Raw genomic sequence first — 22,283 nt, forward strand, 5'->3', positions numbered from 1 at the left:
GCTAATGTTTCCAAAACTATATTGAACAAGAGTGGTGATAATGGACATCCTTGTCTTGTTCCTGATTTTAGTGTGAAGGATTTCATTTTTTGACCCTTTAGTATGATATTGGCTGTTGGTTTTTCATAGATGGCTTTTATCAGTTTGAGGTAGAGACCATCTATTCCAATTTTTTGTAGGGTTTTTATCATAAATGCATGTGGGATTTTGTCAAATGCTTTTTCTCCGTCTATGGAGATAATCCTATGGTTTTTGTCCTTGGCTCTATTGATATAGTGTATTACATTGATTAATTTGCATATGTCGAACCATTCCTGCATCCCTGGGATGAATCCCACTTGATCAGGGTGTATGATCTTGATGATCGTCTGCATTCTATTTGGCATTATCTTATTAAGGATTTTTGCATCTGTGTTCACTAGTGAGATTGGCCTATAGTTCTCCTTTTCGGTTGGGTCTTTCTCTGCTTTGGGGATCAAGGTGATGCTTGCTTCCAGGAATGAATGCAGGAGTATTGCTTCCCTTTAAATTCCACTGAAGAGTTTAAACAGTAGTGGTAGCAGTTCCTCTCTATATGTCTTGTAGAATTCAGCAATGAAAAGCCCAGGGCCCGGGCTTTTCTTAGTTGTTAAGTTTTTAATTACGTTTTCAATTTTCATTGATTGACATTGGGTTGTTTAGAATTTTTAGGTCTTCTTCATTCAACTTTGGTAATTCATATGTACCTAGGAATCTGTCCATTTCTTCTGTGTTTTCCATCTTATTGGCGTATAGGTTCTGGAAGTAGGTATTGATGATCCTCTGGATTTCTGCTGGGTCTGTTGTAATTTCACCCTTTTCATTCCTAATTGCATGGATTTGGGCCTTTTCTTTCCTTTTTTCTGATAAGGTTGGCTAAGGGTTTGTCAATTTTGTTGATTCTTTCGAAGAGCCAACTCTTGGCTTCATTGATTTTTTTGTATCGTTCTCTTAGTCTCCATTGCATTGATTTCTCCTCTGATCTTTATAATTTCCTCCCTTGTATGAGCTTTAGGTTTGTCCTGGTCTTCTTTTTCTAGAAGCTTGAGGTTCAACATCAGGTTGTTTAATTGGGCTTGCTCTGTTTTCCTAATATGAGTATTCACTGCTATGAATTTCCCTCATAAGACTGCTTTCATTGTGTCCCATAGATTCCAATATGTTGTATTGTCATTGTCATTTAATTGAAGGAACTGTCTGATTTCTCCTTTAATTTCCTCTATGACCCATTGGTTATTCAGAAGTGTGTTGTTCAGTTTCCACGTGTTTATGAAATGTTTTGAGTTTCTTTTGCCATGGATCTCCAATTTCATCACACTATGGTCTGATAATATACAGGGGATAACTTCAATTCCTTTGGACTTCCTTAAACATGTTCTATGTGTGAATATGTGGTCTATTTTGGAGAATGACCCATGTGCAGCTGAGATTTTGTGGGGTGGAAGACTCTGTAAACATCTGTTAAGTTCATTTGTTCAAGAGTTCGATTGAGTTCTAGTATTCCATTACTTATTTTTTGTCTAGTTGATCTATCTATGTGTGACAGTGGGGTGTTGAGGTCCCCCGCTACAATTGTATTAGTGCATATATAACTTTTCATGTCCATTAGTATTTGTTTTATATAGTTGGGTGCACTAGTGTTTGGTGCATAGATACTTATGATTGTCATCTCTTCCTCTTGGATTGTTCCCTTTACAAGAATGTAGTGTCCTTCTTCATCTCTCTTAATCAGTGTTGGTTTGAAATCTACTTGATCTGCCAAGAGGATAGCTACTCCTGCTTTTTTGGGGGTTCCTGTCACATGGAGTATTGTTTTCCACCCTTTAACTTTCAGTCTATGAGTTTCCTTTTGAATTAAGTGTGTTTCTTATATGCAGCATATTGTTGGATTTTGCTTCTTGACCCATTCTGGCAGTCTGTTTCTTTTGATTGGTGAATTGAGACCATTAACATTGATGGTTATAACTGAAACGTATTGACTTGTCCTTGCCATGACTTTTTCTTTTTGTTGGGTTCTCCCCCTTTGCATTTAATTTCTTGTCATGCCAGATGGGTTCATTCTGCTTTGCTTCCTGGGGTTGTGATCCTCAATGTTCCTAGGATATTGTGTAAAATTCTTTGTAGTGCTGGTTTGGTATTCACGAAGTTCCTAAGGTGCTCTTTGTCATGAAAGTATCTTATTTCTCCATCCATTTTGAAAGATAGTTTTTCAGGGTACATCAATCTGGGTTGGAGGCTATTTTCTTTTAGGGCTTGGAATATGTCATTCCAAGCTCTTCTTGCCCTGATGGTTTGTGTTGAAAAGTCTGCTGTGATTCTGATGGGCTTTCCTTTGTATGTGATTTGTTTCTTTTCTCTGACTGCTTGGAGAACTTTGTTCTTCTGTTGTGTTTCTGGAATCTTAACAATTATATGCCTATGTGTAGATTTTTTTTGATCAAGGCTATTTGGAGTCCTACATGCCTCACTTATCTGTATGTCAAGCTCTTTTCCCCTGCTTGGGAAGTTTTCTGCCATTACTTCTGTGAAGAGTTTTTTTTATGTCATCTACACTCTCTCCTGTTTCTTCTTTGACTCCAATCAGTCTTATGTTATTCTTCTTTGCATCATCTAGCAGCTGCTGGATTGATTTCTCATGTTCCCTATAATTTTGAAACAATTTTTCTTTTCCTGGTCATTAATTGCAATCTTATCTTCTATATCTGAAATTCTGTCCTCACATTGGCTCATTCTGCTGTGTAGACTTTCAATGGAGTTTTTCATCTCCTGGAAATCTATTTGCATCTGTTTTATGGATTCCATTTGTTTCCTATGTTGGGATTCCATCATGTTCCTCAGCTCCTCTCTAGATTTATTAATCATGTCTTGCACTAGGGGCACAATTTCTCCTGTTATCTGAGAAATTATTTCTGATTTCATTATTTCCAGATCCCCTTTTGTTGCCAGTTCAGTGGGTCCAGGTGGTTGAGTATCAGAGTGTTCCATCTCATTTCCCTTTGGGGTTGCTGTATGTGGTCTGGAAGTGTGCTTTTGAGACTTATTTACATGTTTTCTCATTTCAACTGGGGGGGGCAGGGGGGTTGCTGTTGGTGCCCACGGGGCTCACCTCCTCTGAGCTAGGGGAGGTGGGCCAGGGGCCGGGAGCAGCGGTAGGGATGGTGGCCCAAAAGCCCCTTCCTCTGGACCAGGAGCAGTGGGACGGCAGCTCAAAAGCCCCTACCTCTGGGCCAGGAGCGGCGGGATGGACAGCAGCCCAAAAGCCCTTTCCTCTGGGCTGGGAGCAGCAGGAGGGATAGTGGCCAGGCAGACCCTTCCTCTGGACCAGGAGCAGTGGGACAGGGGCTCAGAAGCCCCTACCTCTGGGCAGGAATTCTTTAAATGCTGAGAACTTGATTAGCTCCAGTATAGTGGTCTGGTGGTCTGGTGTCTTCTGCATCTTTGTAGTGTGGAACCAGGTGGAGTGGCGGGGGGGGGGGCTCCGTGGATTGCTGCCAGGGCATGGGCTGATTTGGTGTTTTCTGGGTGACTGGTAACCTCGGGACCGCGTCCGCCCTCAGTACTCTTTGATCTCTCCAAGGAATACAATAAGTGCCTTCCTCCTTTACATTCTTATTTGCATATCAGCCATCCTTGCCTGCATTTCAGATATCCCTGTCTGCATATCAGCCATCACCAGATGCTTCCAGCCAGTTATTTCCGGATGCTTCACACTGTGACACTAGATATCGTCAAAGCATACCCTTCTTACCTTTACATGCTGTAGTCAATAAAATACTGGATGTCCTTGGCACCCCTTGTCTTTGCTGCCCAGAGCATCACTGATCAGCCCCAAGACCCAGTTCTGTCAAAATCTTGTTTCTTTCTTTACTCTTTATCATTGTGTGTTGTAGTGCCTCACAAGAGCCTGTAGGCCAACTGCAGAAGTCTACAGTAACATCTGCATTCCCGTTCTCTATAAATATCAACACAGCCAGTCTTGTTTCATTTATATCCTTACCCACACCTCCCTCTATTTCCATTACTTTGAAACAGGCCTATATATGTTATCATTTAATTAATAGATACTTCCTTATGTATCACTGAAAGATAAGGACTCTTTTTAACCTAATCACAATATCATTATAATACTACCAAAAGCCATAATAACCCCTTATTTTCATTCCTCATATAATGTTTAGGATTTCATATTTTTCCAAATTAACTCACAGAGTTTTTTGGGGTTTTTTTTGTGTTTTTGGTACCAGGGATCGAACTTGGGTCCTTGCGCTTGTAAGACAGGCAGCAGAACCACTGAGCTAAATCCCCAGTCCCTCACAGAATTTTTTAACTTTTTGTTTTTTTAGACTCAGGTTCTAAGCAAGCCCAACACATTGCATTTTATTGATATATATATCTTAAGTTTCTCTCTGTAAGTTCTATTCCCTTCTTTTTCTTTGTAATTTGTGTGGAAAATAGAAGTGACTGAATTTAACATGTATGTCTGTCCTCTTTATTTTCTGTGAACTGATAGTATGATGCATTAGTCAGTTTTTTGTTGTTTCTTTATTTTTTTATACTGGGGATCAAACTTGGGACTTTATACTTTTGAGGCAGGCAGCGAAACAACTGAGCTAAAATCCCCGACCCAAGTTTTACTGTCACTTAAACACAATATCTGACATCCACAATTTGAAGGAGAAGTTTAATTTGGCTCATGGTTTCAGGCAATTCAGTCCATGGTTAGCTGTCTCCAAGGAAGAAATAGCATTGCAGAAGGATGTAGCAAAGCAAAGATGTTCATAGCAGCTTAGAAGCAGTGCTGGGGAACAGTGGCAGAGAGGAGGGGGTGAGGGACTAGATATAGTACCCAGGCTCATGCCTCCATGAACCATATAGACACACCCAGAAGTGTGTTTTACTAATCCCCTCAGGGACTCCCAAGCCAATCATGTTGACAAAATTAAGCTTAACCACAACATTCCACCACTTGTCAATTTTAACACCCAAATACATCTCTTTAAACCACATTTTAATTTCCAAATAAACACAATAAAAGTTAATGATTCCACCTAATATATTACAACTATACTATGTATAACCTAGAACTCATAACTCCTTCCCCAAAGTCTGAACAATTCCAACATTTTTCAAAAGTCCAGGTCAAAGTCTCTTCTGAAATCCAAGGAAAACTCTTAGCTGTAAGCCTCTATAAAAATAAAAAAACAAGTTACATAACCCAAGGTACAAGGCACAGGTTAAATATTCCCATTCTAAAAGATAGAGAGATGTGGGTAGGAAAGAATAGGACCAAAGCAAGACTGTAACCCAGCAGGGAAATCATTAAGTCCTATAGCTCCATAGCTAGCATCTAGGGAACTTGGCTGTGAGATGTGAGTCCCAGAAGGCTTGGGTAGTCCCATACACATGACTTTGATGGCTGCAGCCCACACAGCCTCTCTCTGGGGTTGGCTTGGCTCATGGCCTACAGCTTTCCTCTGCAGATGTTCAACATTCTTGATATCTCTGGCTTCCTGGAGAAGTACTCCATTGCATCTTTGGCTTCATTCCAACAGCTTCACACACTGCACTCTCAGGGGCTCCTTGCCTGGTCTTGCAAGCCTTCCTTTGAAATCTGGATGGAAGCCTTTCTGACTCTACAGCTCACATGGATAATTGGGAGCAGTAGCCTGGGCCCCTTGGACTATGGCTGCTGTGGCCCCTTGAGTGCCTGAGTACAGTTAAATGAATCCTAGAAAACTGATTCCCTTGGAGATCTTTCTCAAGCAGGGGTCCCAAAGATTCTCTTCTCAAATGAAAGATTAACACTTGGGGGGGGGGGGTACCGGGGATCGAACTCAGGTCCTTCTGCTTGTGAGGCAGATGGTGGAACCACTGAGCTAAATCCCCGGCCCGAAAGATTAACACTTTTGCAGTCTTGACCCTGTGATATGTAGGAGGGTGAGTCTTGCTGATTTCTAAAATGTTCTGAAGGCATTTTTCTTCTTGTCCCAGTTCAAAGCACAGTCTCTCTCTCTCTCTCTCTCTCTCTCTCTCTCTCTCTCTCTCTCTCTCTCTCTCTCTCTTTTTAGTACTGGGGATCAAACTCAGGACCTTGTGCTTGTGAGGGAGGCACAGTGCCACTGAGCTAAATCCCTGGCCCCATAGTTTCTTTTTAATGGTGTTAATCTTCTCAGCAACCACACCCTTTTTGGCCCCAACTTTACACATGGTTTCTTTTGGGCCAAAATTTAAGTTTTAAAATTTTTTCTCCTCTGCTTCTCCCTATAAATCTGGCAAAAAGCTGTCAACACTACCCACGCCAAAGCCTGGTTTGAAATTTCCTCCACCAGATCAATTAGTCCACTACCTTTAATTTCAGCCTCCTGCAAAGTCTCAGTATATGAGCAAAATGTAGACAAATGTTTTGTCAGAGTATAACACACATGGCCTCTCATCCAACTGCCAATATAGTCTTGGTTCCCAACAGAAACCTCCTGAGCCTGGCCTTTACTGTCCACATTGCTATTGGTATTCTGGTCTTATGAGTTCTGACCAGGCTCATCCATCAGGCTCTGCTTACACCCTTCTAGACTATCCCCAGCCTGATTCTCCAAACTTTTCTGAACTCCTCCCACAAAGCAGTTCCAAAGGCTTCTGAACCACATGGTTAGTTATAGTCACAATAACAACCCCACTTCTCCGATACTATTTTTTTGTATTACCCAGCTTTTCTGTCACTGGAACACAATACACAACACACACAACTTTAAAAAGGAGAGTTTGGGGCCAGAGATTTAGATCAGTGGTTCCGCTGCCTGCCTCAAAAGCCCAAGGTCCTGAGTTTGATCCCTGGTACAAAAAAACAGGAGAGTTTTAATTTTGTTCATGGTTTCAGGGGATTCAGTCTATGGTCAGCTGGCACCAAGACAGAAACAGCATGGCAGAAGGGTGTGGCAAAGCAAAGATGTTCAGTTCATAGCATGTAAGAAGCAGGGCAGGGAAACAGTGCTGGAGGAAGGGGTGAGGGACTAGATAAAACACCCAAAGTCATATGTCCATGATCCACCCACTCAGCAGTCCAAGTCAAAGTGTCTTCTGAAACTCAAGGAAAATTCTTGGCTGTGAACCTCTTTAAAAAACAAAGATGAGTTATGTAACCCCAAAGTACAATGATACAGAGTTATATTTCCATAAAACGACAGGAAGAAGTGGGTAGGAAAAAACAGAACTAAAGCAAGACTGAAACCCAGCAGGTAAAACAGTCCCCAAGCCAATCAGGATAACACAGTTAAGCTTACTTTGGGGCCGGGGATTTAGCTCAGTGGTTCCAGCGCCTGCCTCGCAACCGCAAGGTCCCAAGTTTGATCCCCGGTACCAAAAAAGAAAAAAAAAAGCTTACCTACTACATATAATCTAGAGGCTTGATCAATTTTTGCCAAAATGATTGCATAAATAGTATTGTACAATTTGTATTACATCACATCAGGAAAATAATATCTAGTTATCTCTCTTTTTATTATGTAAATCATTAACTTAATCCTTTCATCATAAAGCTCTATCGGCTTTTTGCCCAATACAACTATAGGTAACCATTACCTATGACCATTATTTCATGAGGCTCTCCATTTATCTCTGGGAAAGGATCAGCTTTTCTTCTCCAGCACTCAACTGAAAAGAAACCTCCTTCCACACCCAGCCCAGGTTTAATCCTAGCCTAGTACAACTGAGTCTTCCTTTAGGAAAGATTCTGACCTGAGCTATCAGACCATTCTCATACTCACTTGTGTTAAGAAGAGCCCAAATACTATAAATAAATGTATATCCTAGCCATGATCAAGCTTTTGAGAGATTCTACTAACATATCATTTTCTCATCTGTTTCCTCTTATCCTAAGACAAAAACAACAATGAGGAAAAAGGAACTATCCCTCACTAGGAAACATTCCTTATGTGGAAAAGAGTGTTATTATTTCTTGAATGTTTTCCATATGCCCAGTGTTACATACAAATAGGTGTGTGTGTGTATGTGTGTGTGTATTTCTCACAACAGTTCTGTATGATAAGCAGCACTAATTCATTTTTTATATGGGAAAACGAAGTGTAGTAAAGAGCAAATGACCTTGAAATAAGTCAGGCAGCTCAACAGTAACTGTTAGAAGGGTTATATCCTTCTACCATAAGGCTAAGTTGTTTGATGATACCTAGAATAAGTTTGTCTGGATCATAGATTTTTAACAATGAACATGTTGAAATGATGGCTAAGCTTGGTTTTTGACTACCTCAAAAAATCATTAAGGGAAGGAAATGAAGAAAAAGGCAAGGGAACATAACTGATGTGTTATGAGGCCCCATCTTTCCATTAACGTTCTTCCCAAGAGCTCATGGCTCCCACATAGACCAATTCTGGTGCAAATAAGCAGAGGGAAAATATCAGACCTCTGAGCCCACCAAGCTTTTCTATCATTTTCAGAGAGCTTGGGGGGTGTTTTATGGAAATAGCCTAATTAAATCAAAAGGGAGAGCAGAATAGTCTGTCAGTTGCTCCTGGATTTCTGTCTTACTGGCACTAGGCAAGGTTGACTAAATATCTTCTCAAATATAAAATCATTTGAAGTTATGACTTTTTCCTCCAAACAATTTAAGCAGCAAATAAAAAAAAACCCTCCTATAAAAAGAAAAAAAAATGTGTAAACACTTCTACAGGAAAAGGAAAAAGCTTTATTGTTGTTGGTACCAGGGATCGAACTCGGGTCCTTCTGCTTTTGAGGCAAGGAAAAAGCTTTATAGAACTATGTCAGCCATGTTTTAAGTTATGAAAAGAAGAATGTTGAATTCTATTTCACATACATTTTGTAAGGAGAGAGAAGTATTTCATGGTGCTCTGGAAGGAAAACAGCAGTCTGGCCACTGGTCCAAGATTTGCCACTGATTCCACAAAGAAAGTAACAGAACTGGACTACTAAGATCTGATTGCAAAACTCTCTGCCACATTATGATGCCTCCTGGTCTCTTAATTTATCTAAATGACAGTGTTCATAATCTCTATGGAAAATAAGGTTCTAATAAAAATAGTAAAGACATTCTGAACAAACTCTAAATTCCCAGTGTATTTGCCAAATTGTCCCACACTAGGCTGCAGAAACAAACAAATCTAAAGTTCAAACATTCCTGCTTGCTGGTCTTTCCTGGGTTGCTCTCCAAGTAGTGAGTCAGGATCTCTATATTCATAGGCTTCACTATCTGCTAGGCTTCTTAAGAGTCCTGGTTGGATCCTCTGAAATCTGTCAGTGAACAGAAAAAGAGGAGAAAGAGAGGAGGGAGAAGGGAGGAAGGGAGGGAGAGAGAAATTGAGAGACAGAGAGAGATTGAGAGAAATTGAGAGTTTTTGAAGGAGCTCATGAATTTAGTCCTGGAAGAACATGTATGACCCTTACCTTCATTTTCATGGCTTCACTTCAAGGAGTCTTAAGAAATTAGCTTAGCTGTGGACCCAGGAAAAAATGAGAAATGCCACCCAGTATGGTGGCACACATCTGTAATCCCAGCCACTTGCAAAGCTGTGGCAAGGGGATCACACAGTCAGTCTGGTCTACACAGCAAGACCCTGTATCAAAATAAGAGTGAGGGCCGGGTATTGAGTCTGATGCCTGGTACCAAAAAAAGAAAAAAAGAAAAAAAAAAAAAAAGAGTGAACCAGGCATGGTGTTACATGCCTATAATCCCAGTACTCTGGGAGGCTGAGTGAAAAGGCTCACAAACTGAAGCCCAGCCTAGGCAACTTAAGTAGTGAATTAGCAAGATTTTGTCTCAAATAAAAAAAGGGCTGCAGATGTAGCTAGTTTTTCAAACAAGTTTTAACTCAAAACTTAGGGGTTTTTCCAATTTCTAATTTTCCTTGCTGTACCTACTATTCCTTTTCAATCCCTTCATCAACTCTTGGTATGTCCCACACCTTCCCAACCATTTTCAAGTTTGCCTACTCAAGTTTGTGCATTTAATAGTGCACACCTGTAGTCCCAGCACTCGAGACGCTGAGGCAGGAGCGTCACCATGAGTTTGGGGCCAGCCTGAGCTACATAGTGAGTTCAAGACCAGCCTGAACCACATTGTGAGACCCTGTCTCAAAAAAACAACAAACAAGCCACAAAAAAAGGTTGGTCCACTCAAACATTTTAATCTCAAATTCAGTGTCCATGGCACATGCTCCCCTCTCCTCAGCATAAACCTAACCTGTGCTTCTGGAGACCTACAGTGGCACAGGGGCATTGTCTACCTTTCTGCCCCTCCCATTCTAGTACCTAGAATGCAATCAGGAGACTTTATCTGTCTCTCAGACACCTTCCCCTCTTCCTTCAAGAGCCAGATCCTCCATTGTTGAGGGTAAGCCAAAAAGATTAGGGTAAGTGTGCTTCCTACACTGAATCCTCTGTCTGTGGTTTCTACCTGTGCAACCCCAGCTGTCTGTGGGGGTCTGTGAGGCACCAGAGGGTCACACATTTCTGGAAATTCCCTACATGGGCTGGAGGCCTCTCCTCTGTTGTACTTTACAGGACACGGGGATCACAATCAAGGTATAAAGCCAATCTCTGTAACTTTTATGAGGGAGCCTCTTGGTGTCCCTCTCAGCACAAGGTGTTAGAACACTCCCTTCTTTTCACTCCCCAGGTTTCTTAAGTAAGCTGAGAAGCACGGGGTTGTGGCCATGGAACTGAGTAGCAGGGACAGTTGAGTCACCTTTTTGCAAACTTAGTTGCTTCTCTTAGTCTGTGTTGACAGCTGTCTTTAGGATTGTCAAGGGCAAGGACTTAGTACCTCATAATCTTTGGCTTGGGTCTTTAGCTGAGAAGTACGGAAAAACAGAAGTCTTACTCATCATTTATAATAGGTATACGATTAAAATATATGCATACTTGTGTGCATGTGTATTATATATATGCACATATATATTCATTATTAAAACCTGATTTGGTTCTCACTTAGATCTGCCACCCGGTTTTACAATACATCTTGCAGGGCCAGGGATTTAGCTCAGTGGTTCCATCATTTGCCTTGCAAGCACAAGGACCCAAGTTCGATCCCTGGTACCAAAAAAAAAAAAAACCTACAATACATCTTGTAAATCATTCAATGTTAATACATTTGGATACAATAAAGTATTTCCTGGATACTGAAGAACAGGAGTAGCTAGACATATATCAAAGCAAACTGACCAACATAAAAAGCTTGGGTCTTAACCTCAACTTTTTAAAATAAAAATTATACTCACCCAACTTTCCAGTTATTAACATTTACATTAACAGCAGCTAAAATTTATTGAATATTTGTATGTGTGATTGACATTATTTTTTGTTGTACTGGAAATTGAACCCAGGGCTTTCACACTGAGCTACATCCCCAGCCCTTTTTTCATTTTTGAGATAAGGTCTCACTAAGTTGTCTAGGCTGGGCTCAAACTTGCAATCCTCCTGCCTCAGCCTACCAGAGTGCTGGTATTACAGGTGTATGCCACCACACCTGGCTGAGACAAATTATTTTATGCAACATTCACAATGATCTATAAGGTACATATTATGGCTATTCCCATTTTACAGATGAGGAGAATGAGGGTTAGAATGGTTAACTTACCCAACCAAGATCACCAGAGCTAGAAAAATGGTGAACTCAGAATTTAAACCTAGGACTGTCTGGCTCAAGTATGTTCTTAATCAATTTGTCCTTCTGTTTATCTATACATTGAATGCTGTATTGAATTCATTGGCTTTCCTCTGGTTTTTACTTTAAATATGAATTCTTCAACCTGAATACTTATGTAAATCATTCCTATTTAGGCTTCATCTGTGCCAAAAGAGTGTCAAAATTCCAATCAACACGGACTCTTAAACACATATTTTATCTACTCTGATATTTATGAGTATTACATTAGTGTTTATCCAAGACTGGTGTTATGTATTGCGGGATTATATAGTACATAGTATGATGTGAATTTTAAGTGGAAGTATGTCTCTAAATTATCAAACTGTTTGAGGGTCTACCACTGGAGATTCATTCCTTGGAGCACTGAGGTAGAAGCAGGAGTATGATCTAGCAGTACTCAAAGAAGTAGAACTAAATAAAGCAATTAAATTTAAAGACGTTATTTAACCAAATCTCAAAGGAGTGGGAAGTACCCATAAAACACAAGAAAAGGTTTTGAGGAGAAAGACTCATGCCTGTAGAGAGTTTAAAATAGGAGATAGAGATTCAATTTGCTTTGCCTTCAAGAACCTAGACCCACAGAATGCAGTGTTGGCTTTAGAGAGGCACACCTGTCAAAACTGGAATTCCATTGATGCTGGGATGAAATAAATTTGCAGCGACAGGGGTGAGAATTTCAGCACAGCCAGTGGACCCAAATAGGGTGCATGTAGGTGCACAAAGGCCAGGGCAAGTGTGACAGCCCCTGGTCTCCAGGGAGAGCCCCAGGTCCACATGGGTTCAAAGTCAGGTTCCAACCTGAGAGGTCAGGCTGTTAGTTGAGTTTTTTACACAGCTCGTGAGTGTGATGAAAGTATAAGTGTGACAAGCGCTGTCAGTCAAGCTTCATAGCCAATGAAAGACTTGGGAAGTCATTCAATCAGATGTAAGACAGTAAGTTGGCAGAGGTTAGGCATGCAGGTATTATGTATTTTATCTTATTTTCTTTTACACTATTTGATTATTAAAATTTATTTCCCTTCTAGCCTCCTTCCTAAAAGCATTAAATTTAGCCTTCAATCACACATATAAAAGAACCATTAAAATAAGACATTAGGAGGCAGACAATGAGCTTAGGGGTTTAGATTGACAGTGATCTGGTACCTCCAAAAATAGGTTTCTGTGAGTCATAACTGAGCCCCAGAACAGCTATTTTTAATTTCACGTGAGCCAAACAGTAAACATGACCTAAGCACTTATCATGCTTGATCTCACTGAATTTTCCTATTCACTCATATATATGCACACACACATATATCCATTAACATTTTTTAGATAATGAATAAACTGAAACTTGGCTTGGGCAACTCCCTCAGAGTCTCATAGTCAGGGCAGGGAAATGCCAGATTTGAACCTAGCTTGACTGTGGATCTAGGTTTGTAATCAAACAAGATACCAACTCTGAAGGCAGAAGGTATTAGGAATCAAGTGAGGAAAAAAAATGTTGGCGTTATAGGAAAGACGATTTGGTACCTTGTGAAGCAGATGAAAATGCTCCCTTTTATTCTGATCCACCTGTTTCATGTACATTTAGGAGGGTTTACCAGCCTGCAAGGGAGCCCAGGATTCAGGCATCTATTCCCTGAAGATGCTGGGTAGGAAAAGAATAAGGCAGGAAATCCTGGCTACAGTGCAAGTTCAAAACAGGAGAATCGGAGTGTCTCCTATTTGTGTTCAGGGCCAAGGTGGATTCTGTACCAAAAATACAAGAACAATTTAAGTGGCAGTAACCTTGAAGGTTAAGAAGAGAAAAAGAATCTAAACTAACTTACACAGTTTCTCCCTTGTAGGCTGATAAACCCCTATAAATACGTGAACAGGCGGATCAGAATAAAAGAGAGAATCTTCATCTGCTCCACAAGGTACCAAACGGTTCTTCCTATAACGAGCCAACATCTTTTCACTTGGACATTGTGGCCTCTTGCTACCACCTCTCTACCATGGGCAGAGGACCGGCTCTAGGACCCGGCGCAGCAGGTAAGGCGGCTCGGAGGCGGGGTAGGGAGGGAACGCGCGTCTGACGTCATCAGCGCGCGTCGCCCGGGTGGCAACGCCGAGAATCGTGGAGAAACACTTTTCTCGTTCGGCTCCGCTCTCGCGTGCTATGGCGGCCCCAGTCCAGCAGCCTCCTCAACTCGGGGGCGGGAAGCGCAAAGGCAAGGCTCAGTACGTGCAGGCCAAGCGGGCTCGGCGCTGTGATGCGGGTGGGCCGCGGCAGCTGGAACCCGGGGTGCAGGGGATCCTCATCACCTGCAATATGAACGAACGCAAATGCGTGGAGGAGGCCTACAGCCTGCTCAACGAATACGGCGATGACTTGTACGGGCCCGAAAAGGTATTGGTGCAGGCGTAGGCAAGCCGGCCCGAAGGCCTTTAAAGGGAGGAGGGACGCTGGAAGATCAACTGGTTTTCTGCGCTTGCGCGCGGCAGGGGCGTGGCCTCGGCTTACCCCTGCCCCCCCGCGGGGATGGCTGCGGTCCCTTGCGCTTGTTGTGCCTTGAAGTTCTGGTTCTTAATTGATCACGCTAGCGCTCATTCATTGATGCTTCCAGAGGGCCGGGAGATCTGCTTCTCGCGACGACCTTCTGAATTTGGCTGTAGTAATGTGTTTACCGTAAGCCGTAATATCTCAGAAGTAGTCATTTCCTCATTTTAAATAAAAATACATTTTAAAAAGTAAAAACTTTTGTACTATTACTACCTAAAATCTCATTGTCCTGTCACGGTTTGGAAATCATGCTGTTACTGCCTTAGAATCCGGACCATACACACATGTATACCCTGAGGAATTAATTGAAGGAGAGAGTACAGAGGGTCCCATCATTTACTGGCTGTGGGACTTTGGCATGAGCAAGTTCATTCCGCTGAGATAGATTAAAAAAAAAAAATACATAATATAGTACATGGTAAAGGCTCCTTAAATGTGCACGGTTATTCTTAGTACTTGGTTGGTAGCTCCATTGGTAGGTCAGAAAACTGGACAACAGGTAGCTATCCCATCTACATTGATACCTTAAACGAGTTTTTTTTTTAACTGTTTTTTATTAGTACGTGTTTTCATACATTACATTGAGCATATTCATCATAAGGAATTTGTACCTGTACATAGTATATATATTTTTTCCATTAAGTTTACTGGTACATTTTAGGTATACAGTACAGTTACAGTCATCATTGGGATCTTGTACTTTTACATGAGTATTTTGGTTCTTATTTTTATCCCCATTCCCCTGCCCTCCCTTCACCCCCTCCACCCTTCCCTATTTACAAAGACTTTGTTTCCATTTTTTTCTTTTTCTCATATTTTTTTCTTTTTCCTTCTTTCCTTTCTCCTACCCCTCCCACTTCCCCTACCCCGTTAGACCTTATCTTCCTATTTCACAATATCAGTTGTGCATTTTGATCCTTATTTACACTTTTAGCTTTTCACACCAGAGAAACTATTTGGTATTTACACATGTGTGTCCTATTCATAATATATCTTGAGTCTTCTTTTTTTCCCATTCCTTTCCTTTAATCCTTCTTCCCCTCCCCACTTACAAAAGTTTTGTTTCTATTTTTTCCTTCTATTCTTTTTTTTTTCCTTTTCACTTTCCTTCCTCCTCCCCCCTCCATGTTCCTCTTCCCATATGAACATATTCTTCCTACTTCCCAATATCTGTCCTCCATTATGCTCTTTTTTTACCCTTTGGGTTTCTCTTACAAGAGAAACAGTGATATTCAAACTTGTCTGTCCTGTTTATTTCACTTTACATTATGGTCTCTAGGTGTGTCCATTTTCCTACAAATGACTCAAGTTTATCCTTTTTTTGGTACCGGGGATCCAACTCAGGACCTTGTGCTTGCAATGCAGGTGGCAGAACCGCTAAGCTAAATCCCTGGCCCAAGTTTATCCTTTATGGCTGAGTAGTACTCCATTGTATGTAGATACAGTACCACATTTTCTTTATCCATTCATCTGTTGATGGGTATATGGGCTGTTTCCAAGATTTAGCTGTTATAAATTGTGCTACTGTAAACAAGTATACATATATCACTGTGGTATGACCTTGAGCAAGTTCTTGAACGTCATGTTCTGTTCCTCAGTAGAGCAGGAGTAAGGGTTTTTAATTCTGTTAAGTATTTGATTCTCATCTCACAAAAGGAGAGAGTCATGTGAGGCACAAAGATATCTGTTGGTGGTGTTGGGGTGTGCCCTGACTTTCATCTGGTGAGCACATTTCCCTGTGTGCCTCCCTCTCCTGTCAAGATGCCTCCAGCCACAGCCTGAGGAAGCTCTTCTTCCTCCACATTTTGGAGGGAGTGTTGTCTCAATCTCTTAATAAAAAACTTTATTGTCAATATTGAGCCAACTGCCACTGGGGGTTTCACTCAGTAGTTAATTACAGTGTTTAAGCATGAGCTGATGTGTCGTTTCTGCTTATTGGTTTTATATATAAACAGTTTACAGACAAGGATCAGCAGCTTTCTGGAAGTGAGGGAGAAGATGATGTGGAGGCTGCCTTGAAGAAGGAAGTTGGTGACATTAAGGCTTCCACAGAGAAGAGACTAAGAAGATTCCAGTCAGTAGAGAGTGGAGCAAATAATGTAGTCTTCATCAGGACACTTGGGATAGGTGTGTCTGACTAATATCCCTTAAGATAATTGACTATAATATCCAGACATCTCCTGTCTCAGAGAACATTGCCCACTAACTGGCTTCATGGCTGTGTTACTCACTGGATTGCAGCCTCTATATTGTATTAGCAAGCACTAGGCACATGGAGAGGTGGATTGGGGGTGGAGGGCATAGCATTAGTTCAAGAGTGGAAATCTGGCTTTGTGCTTACTTTGTAACTTTAGCAGAATGAGAGTGCATGTTCTATCAGAGAGGAGCAGGGGCTACTCAGCTCCCGCCAGTAGTTGCCATTTGGGAATACAGAACCAGATCTTTCAGTTTTTCAAGAAGTTGAAAATCAGGTGAAGTGCTCACATTTTTAAAAGTAGTCATCTAATTTAAAAATGCTGCAAACAGTAAGCATCCCCAAACTGATTTATGTGCAGGCAGAATGAAGCCTGAAAGTGACTACTTCATAATACAGCTCTGGGATTCTTCTCACTCTGAGATTTAGACTACTCTATTCCTGGATTCATTAAATATTTTAAATGATTTGCACATCGTCTTTTTGTAAAAAGGTGTGTGGTGTTAACTTGTTATTTTTAAAAGTTGTTATTGCTAGGGCCGGGGATTTAGCTCACTGGTACGGCGCCTGCCTTGCAAGCACAAGGTCATGCGTTTGATCCCTGATATGGGGGGAGGGGCGGCAGAGGGGGTTGTTATTGCTAGGTAGGCGGCAGAACCACTGAGCTAAATCCCTGGCCCTGGGGTTGTTATGGCTAAACAACAGTAATTGCAAGGTGTTGTGGTTGGATAAATCAGGACATCACAAAAACTCCACAATCTGTAAACTGAACAATTATATTTAGAAAAAGCAGTAATAATGCTGAAATTTAAAATACTAGATACAGATTAAGCACAGAAGAAATTAGTTGGGAAAACTTGTTCTGTACTGAATTTTTTTTTTTCTTTTAGAACCAGAGAAATTGGTGCATCATATTCTCCAGGATGTGTATAAAACTAAGAAAAAGAAGACTCGAGTTATTTTACGAATGTTACCCATCTCAGGCACATGCAAAGCTTTCTTAGAAGATATGAAAAAATACGCAGAAACATTTTTGGAACCCTGGTTTAAAGCCCCAAACAAAGGGACATTTCAGATTGTCTACAAATCTCGAAATAACAGCCACATGAATAGAGAAGAAGTTATCAAAGAATTGGCAGGTGTGTTTCCCTTAGTGATTTTATGTAAGTGTGCAATGATAAGCACTTATGTTTAAGGATACTTTTCAGTATACAAGTATATTAAAGTACCAAACCTAACTGATTTCAACATGGTAGATAGGAGATTTTCTGGTACAGTCTTTGGTCAAGCTTTGGGAAAATAAGTCATCTCTTAGTACCTATGAGAGATTAGTTTCATGATCCCCTAACTATACCAGCATCTGTGGATGCTCAGGTTTCTTCTGTAAATGGTGTAGTATTTGCATATAACCTATGCACATCTTTCTCATAGACTTTAAGTCATTACCAGGTTATACAGAATACCTAATACACTAAATAGTTATACTATATAGTTCAGGGAATAATAAGAAAACAATCTATATATTTAGTGTAGACACAATTTTTTTCCCAAATATTTTGATTCAAAGTTGGTTGAATCTGTGTGTGGGATCTATAGATTTGGCAGGCCAACTGTATTCTTAAATGTCCCAGAATTTCATTTGTATTTATTTAATAGGATTCTGGGAATTTTGAAGTCCACAAAGAAGAATGAACCAATATATATTCTGTTTTAACATCCCAAAAAGGAAGAGATGAAAATTTTTTGTATCCATCAAGCTTAATGGTATCCTCAGCCTAAATGTTTCTCTTTTTGCTACAGGAATTGTGGGCAGTCTGAATTCAGAAAATAAAGTGGATCTCACCAATCCACAATACACGGTGGTAGTTGAAATCATCAAAGCTGTCTGTTGCCTGAGTGTTGTGAAAGATTACGTATTGTTCAGAAAATATAATCTTCAGGAGGTGGTGAAGACTACTAAAGACCCATCACAGCTTCCCTCAAAGCTGGGAAATGAGAAAGAAGCAAAATTGGAAACTGATGACAAATTAAATCAGAATGACCCAAAAGAAGGGGAAAGTAACCAGCAGGTGGTGCCACAGAATAATGAGGAGGAGCTGGGGGAGACAAAACCAAGCTCTGAGACCCAAGTGGAGTGTGAGGGAGGCGATAAACCTGAACCACACCGTCAAATCCAGGAAGGATCCAAGTCAAATGAAAATGACCTCTCATAGGAGTCATTCTGTGTCAGGTGGGTTTCTCAACCCAGATTCTGTGAGATAGTACTGGGGTTCCTTATAAAATTGTGATGTAAGTATTTTGACCTTGGTGTGCTGCATAGCGCTGTTCTCACAATAATGAGCAGTGATCCCTTGTCCCTGGTAACAGTTTCTGTAGAGCTCTTTCAGCCCTGTATGGCAGTGTGTGTGTGTGTGCGCGTGCGTGCGTGCGTGCGTGCGTGTACGTGTGCTGTCACAGGGGAGGCTGGTAGGAGGGCGATGTTGCCTGTCCTTCCTGATGACCTTCCTCACCTGCTCCTTGTGCTGTGCCAGCCAACTTACAAGAAGCTCTGAACTCTGAGAAGTAGAAAAGCAGAGGGACATTTGCATTCTAAGGAAAGAACAAAATTTTAGGTGCCACAGCTCAGCTGTCTCCTGCCACTTTGTTGTAAACGTTGCAGAAATGTGGATTATGTAGGCTGGAAGTGAATTGTTTTGTGATGGTTTTGTACTTTTGTGTTTCTCTTCTTTCGTTATGTCTGTATATATTTCATTAATGTTTGTTATGAGCAAATATGATAATCCATTGCTGCAATTTTTGAAGCCAAGGTGGGAGATAGAAATAGATCATTCTAGGCATAGACCTATGGACATTTTTGGTAAGGTTAGTGATGAAGAATTACAATCTTCTGAGTTATTGCTATATACAGTACTAGTACAGCAAGAGATATGAAGCAATTCTGTCTTCAGTGAAAGCTACTTCTCACAGGTTTTATATGCGCTCTTAATCAGAGTTGTCCTATTCATTGTGCTTTGTCTGTGGCTTGCAACTAAATCACAGTTGTTTGACAAGGATGTTGATTACTTTAAATAGCTTTTTGAATATCAAAACAGAATAAAGCTTTTGTTTAAAAAAAATCCCATTCGGTGAAAAGGTTTAGGAAGCAAATTATTTGGTAGCAGATCCCAGCAAAGAAAAATGTACATAGTTAATGAAACTTTAATACCAACATTAAAATGCTGGAACAAGTACGAGAAATTGAAATCACTTTACTCTCACTGTATTAAGTCGATTTACTAAGGATGCATCACGTATTAAGGAGAGGCTTTGTGTAATTAGGAAGCAGCAGCCTTCTTATCTGGGTTAATACATCAACAAATTTCATGAATATTTTTTATTCTGTAACACTTGTCAGATTTGTAAATGATGGTAGAATTAAAACAGTATCTTCTGCTGCAATGAGTCTCACAAAACCAAGACCAATATGTATTTAAATTTGTGTGTTCATACCTGAAAAGCAAATGTCTGTCAGCTATACTCCTGGTATTCCATTAGTGGTTGGCTATGTGACAGTTCTTCCACACTAAAAAGAAAAGAAATCCTGATGTTGACATTATAGCACACTGGTTGTTTTCACAGAGATACTGATACCAAAAATTGGAGATGAAATAAGGAAAGTTCAAAAAAATGCTACAGAAGTGGTTAACTTCAGTGAAGACCTGTTTATGCCACATTATTAAAAAAAAAAATCCCCTGATTAAAACCTGGCCAAAGAGCAATAAACCTCTTGCTATATACAGAGACCTAGTGATTTCTCAGAGGAAGCGTCCTTGGAGTGTATTTGAGTAGAAAGGTGAATTGTCGGGGTACTTACATGGAAACAGTGGGTCTTGCTGAGTGCTTTGAAAATGAAGAGTGGCCACAGGAACTGTTTAGAATGTCTGCCTGTTTAGCAGACATTGCCAACTTGTATAAATGAACAAGTTTCTGCAAGATTCTAGAGAAAAAGCTTTTTTTTCCTGAAAGTGATAAGAATCTTAGAAGAAAGCTGACTCTGAAAAATTCATTTTAAGAGTTGACAGTGGGACTCTTTTGTTTTTGTTTTTGTTTTTGTTTTTGGTACTGGGGATCAAATTCGGGTCCTTTTGCTTGTGGAGCAGATGGTGGAACCACTGAGCTAAATCCCCAGCCCAACAGTGGGACTCTTAAAATGTTTTCTGCAGTAATTTCCATATGAGAATGAAGAATACAGCAAGAGGATGGCTGCGAGAGGCCAGTCTGAACTGCGTAGTTCGAGGCCAGCCTGAACTACATAACAAGACTGTCTAAAAAACAAAAAACAAGAGAGAATGAAGAATACAGAAGTCTCAAGGCTTACAGAAACCTACCTGGAAGAAATGCAAGGCCAAATTAAGTAGAATTTCCCTCTCCTCTCTGAAAGAAAACTTCACTCTAGCTGACAGTTCTGGATTTCTGTGAAATTTCAGCTGAGTGTTCACACTCACTATGAGGGCTTCCCTAAATTTAAAAGTGTTTGTAAGGATTCCTCCCAGGTAAAGTGATTGAGAAAGGTAGGAAGAGATTGACTCTAGAATGAGAATATTTGGAGATGGGTTTATGCTTAAATTTTTGTTGTTTTTTTGTTTTGGTGCTGGGGATCAAACTCAGAACCTTGTGCTTGTGAGGCAGGTGTGGTGCCACTGAGCTACATCCCCGGCCCTGTGCTTTAATTTTAAAAAGTTAGGAAGCAGTACAGATGTTAAGGCTTCCTGCTGAAGTGGCTGTATCAGTTTAATGGCTAGTGAATACGAACATTTCTACTCTCATCGAGGGCCTCTGATAAACCAGGCTAGAAGGATGGGGGGGGGGGCAGAAAATACATAGGACCTTGCTAATGTACATGGGACTGGTACTTTCTTGGGTATCTTCAGGTATTTAAATGTTAATTCTTTTTGTGGGGATGAACTCAGAGCTTTGTGCATGCTAGGCAAGCACTGCACCACTGAACCACATCTCTCGCTTTTTATTTTTTATTCTGAGACTCACTAAATTGCCCAGGCTGGCCTTGAACTTGTGATACTCTTGCCTCAGACTCCCAAGTAGATGTGATTACAGGTGTGTGCTACTGCACCCACCCCGGAATGTTGACTCTTAATGATGCTGAAGTCATATCGAAAGGGTAAGAGTAGTAATTAGTCTCCTTTGGGAGGACAGGATGGATCTTGGTGCCTTCTTCAGACATGCTCTAAGACAGATACTTTATTTTGATAGTGCAAGACAAGGGGACTCTGGGAAGAAGTTTGTCATAACTGGATTTCTTTCTACTCTACAGAAAGATTTTGATTTTATTATTTTTCTTGCCATTTGTAAATATTTGTATGTGGTAAGATCTGAGTGTGACACAAGCTATTTTTCCCAACATAAGTACTATGCTTTGTTAAAATCTTCATTTACTCATTAAAAGATTTGCTTTTGAATGTATCAGCTGTTTATTTTCACTGACATTTGATCATATTTTATAAATGATGAGAGGGTGGAAATTGGGTACCTTTCGTTCTTTCAATGTTTTAATTAAAATTGTAGCAGTTAAACAACTTGTGTTATGATTTATGACTTGTTTTGCTCTAAAGAGAAAAGGGTTAAACTTCATGTTTCAAAACATGTTTCTAACACGGTTTTCAAGTGTTATTTTTACTTGTGTTTTGCTTTTGGTATAGCCAGATATTCCGCTTGTTTTTATAGCTCCTGATATTTTCAGAAAAATCAAAATAAAGTTGTTCCCTAAAGATTGATGTTCTGTACTTTTTCTTTCTGCCTCTTAGTAGATCTCTTGCTTTACAGTATATGTATCATTAAAAATGTTTGTATGTCAAATTATGGATCAAAAAAGGTC

General features: G+C 40.4%; 2 protein-coding genes across 9 annotated transcripts in view; both read left to right on the plus strand.

Moving 5' to 3' along the window:
• Nucleotides 1-13,706, plus strand: part of Eri2 (ERI1 exoribonuclease family member 2) — a 74,997-nt gene extending 61,291 nt beyond the window's left edge. The window contains exon 9 of the mRNA XM_087208890.1: nt 13,520-13,706. Within this exon, the coding sequence (XP_087065016.1) occupies nt 13,520-13,537 (18 nt within the window). The 3' untranslated portion in view covers nt 13,538-13,706. The remainder of the gene's footprint in view (nt 1-13,519) is intronic.
• Nucleotides 13,707-13,739: 33 nt separating this feature from the next.
• Thumpd1 (THUMP domain 1 NAT10 acetyltransferase adaptor) overlaps nt 13,740-22,283 on the plus strand; it is a 28,641-nt gene continuing 20,097 nt past the window's right edge. For 7 of the 8 annotated variants that reach the window (XR_015450391.1, XR_015450392.1, XR_015450393.1 and 4 more), the window contains exons 1-4: nt 13,740-14,064; nt 16,173-16,344; nt 17,302-17,550; nt 18,212-18,641. Coding sequence is in view for 2 of the 8 variants with exons in the window: in XM_087208896.1 (XP_087065022.1) it covers nt 13,834-14,064; nt 16,173-16,344; nt 17,302-17,550; nt 18,212-18,624 (1,065 nt within the window). In the remaining 6 variants the exon portion in view is untranslated. Of the gene's footprint in view, nt 14,065-16,172; nt 16,345-17,301; nt 17,551-18,211; nt 22,183-22,283 lie in introns of those variants that run through there. The other variant, XM_087208897.1, reaches the window with a different exon arrangement.

Source organism: Heterocephalus glaber, unplaced genomic scaffold (assembly GCF_053883595.1).
Source record: "Heterocephalus glaber isolate CG9 unplaced genomic scaffold, H.glaber_assembly_v1.0 deba00000943, whole genome shotgun sequence".
Lineage (NCBI taxonomy): Eukaryota > Metazoa > Chordata > Mammalia > Rodentia > Bathyergidae > Heterocephalus > Heterocephalus glaber.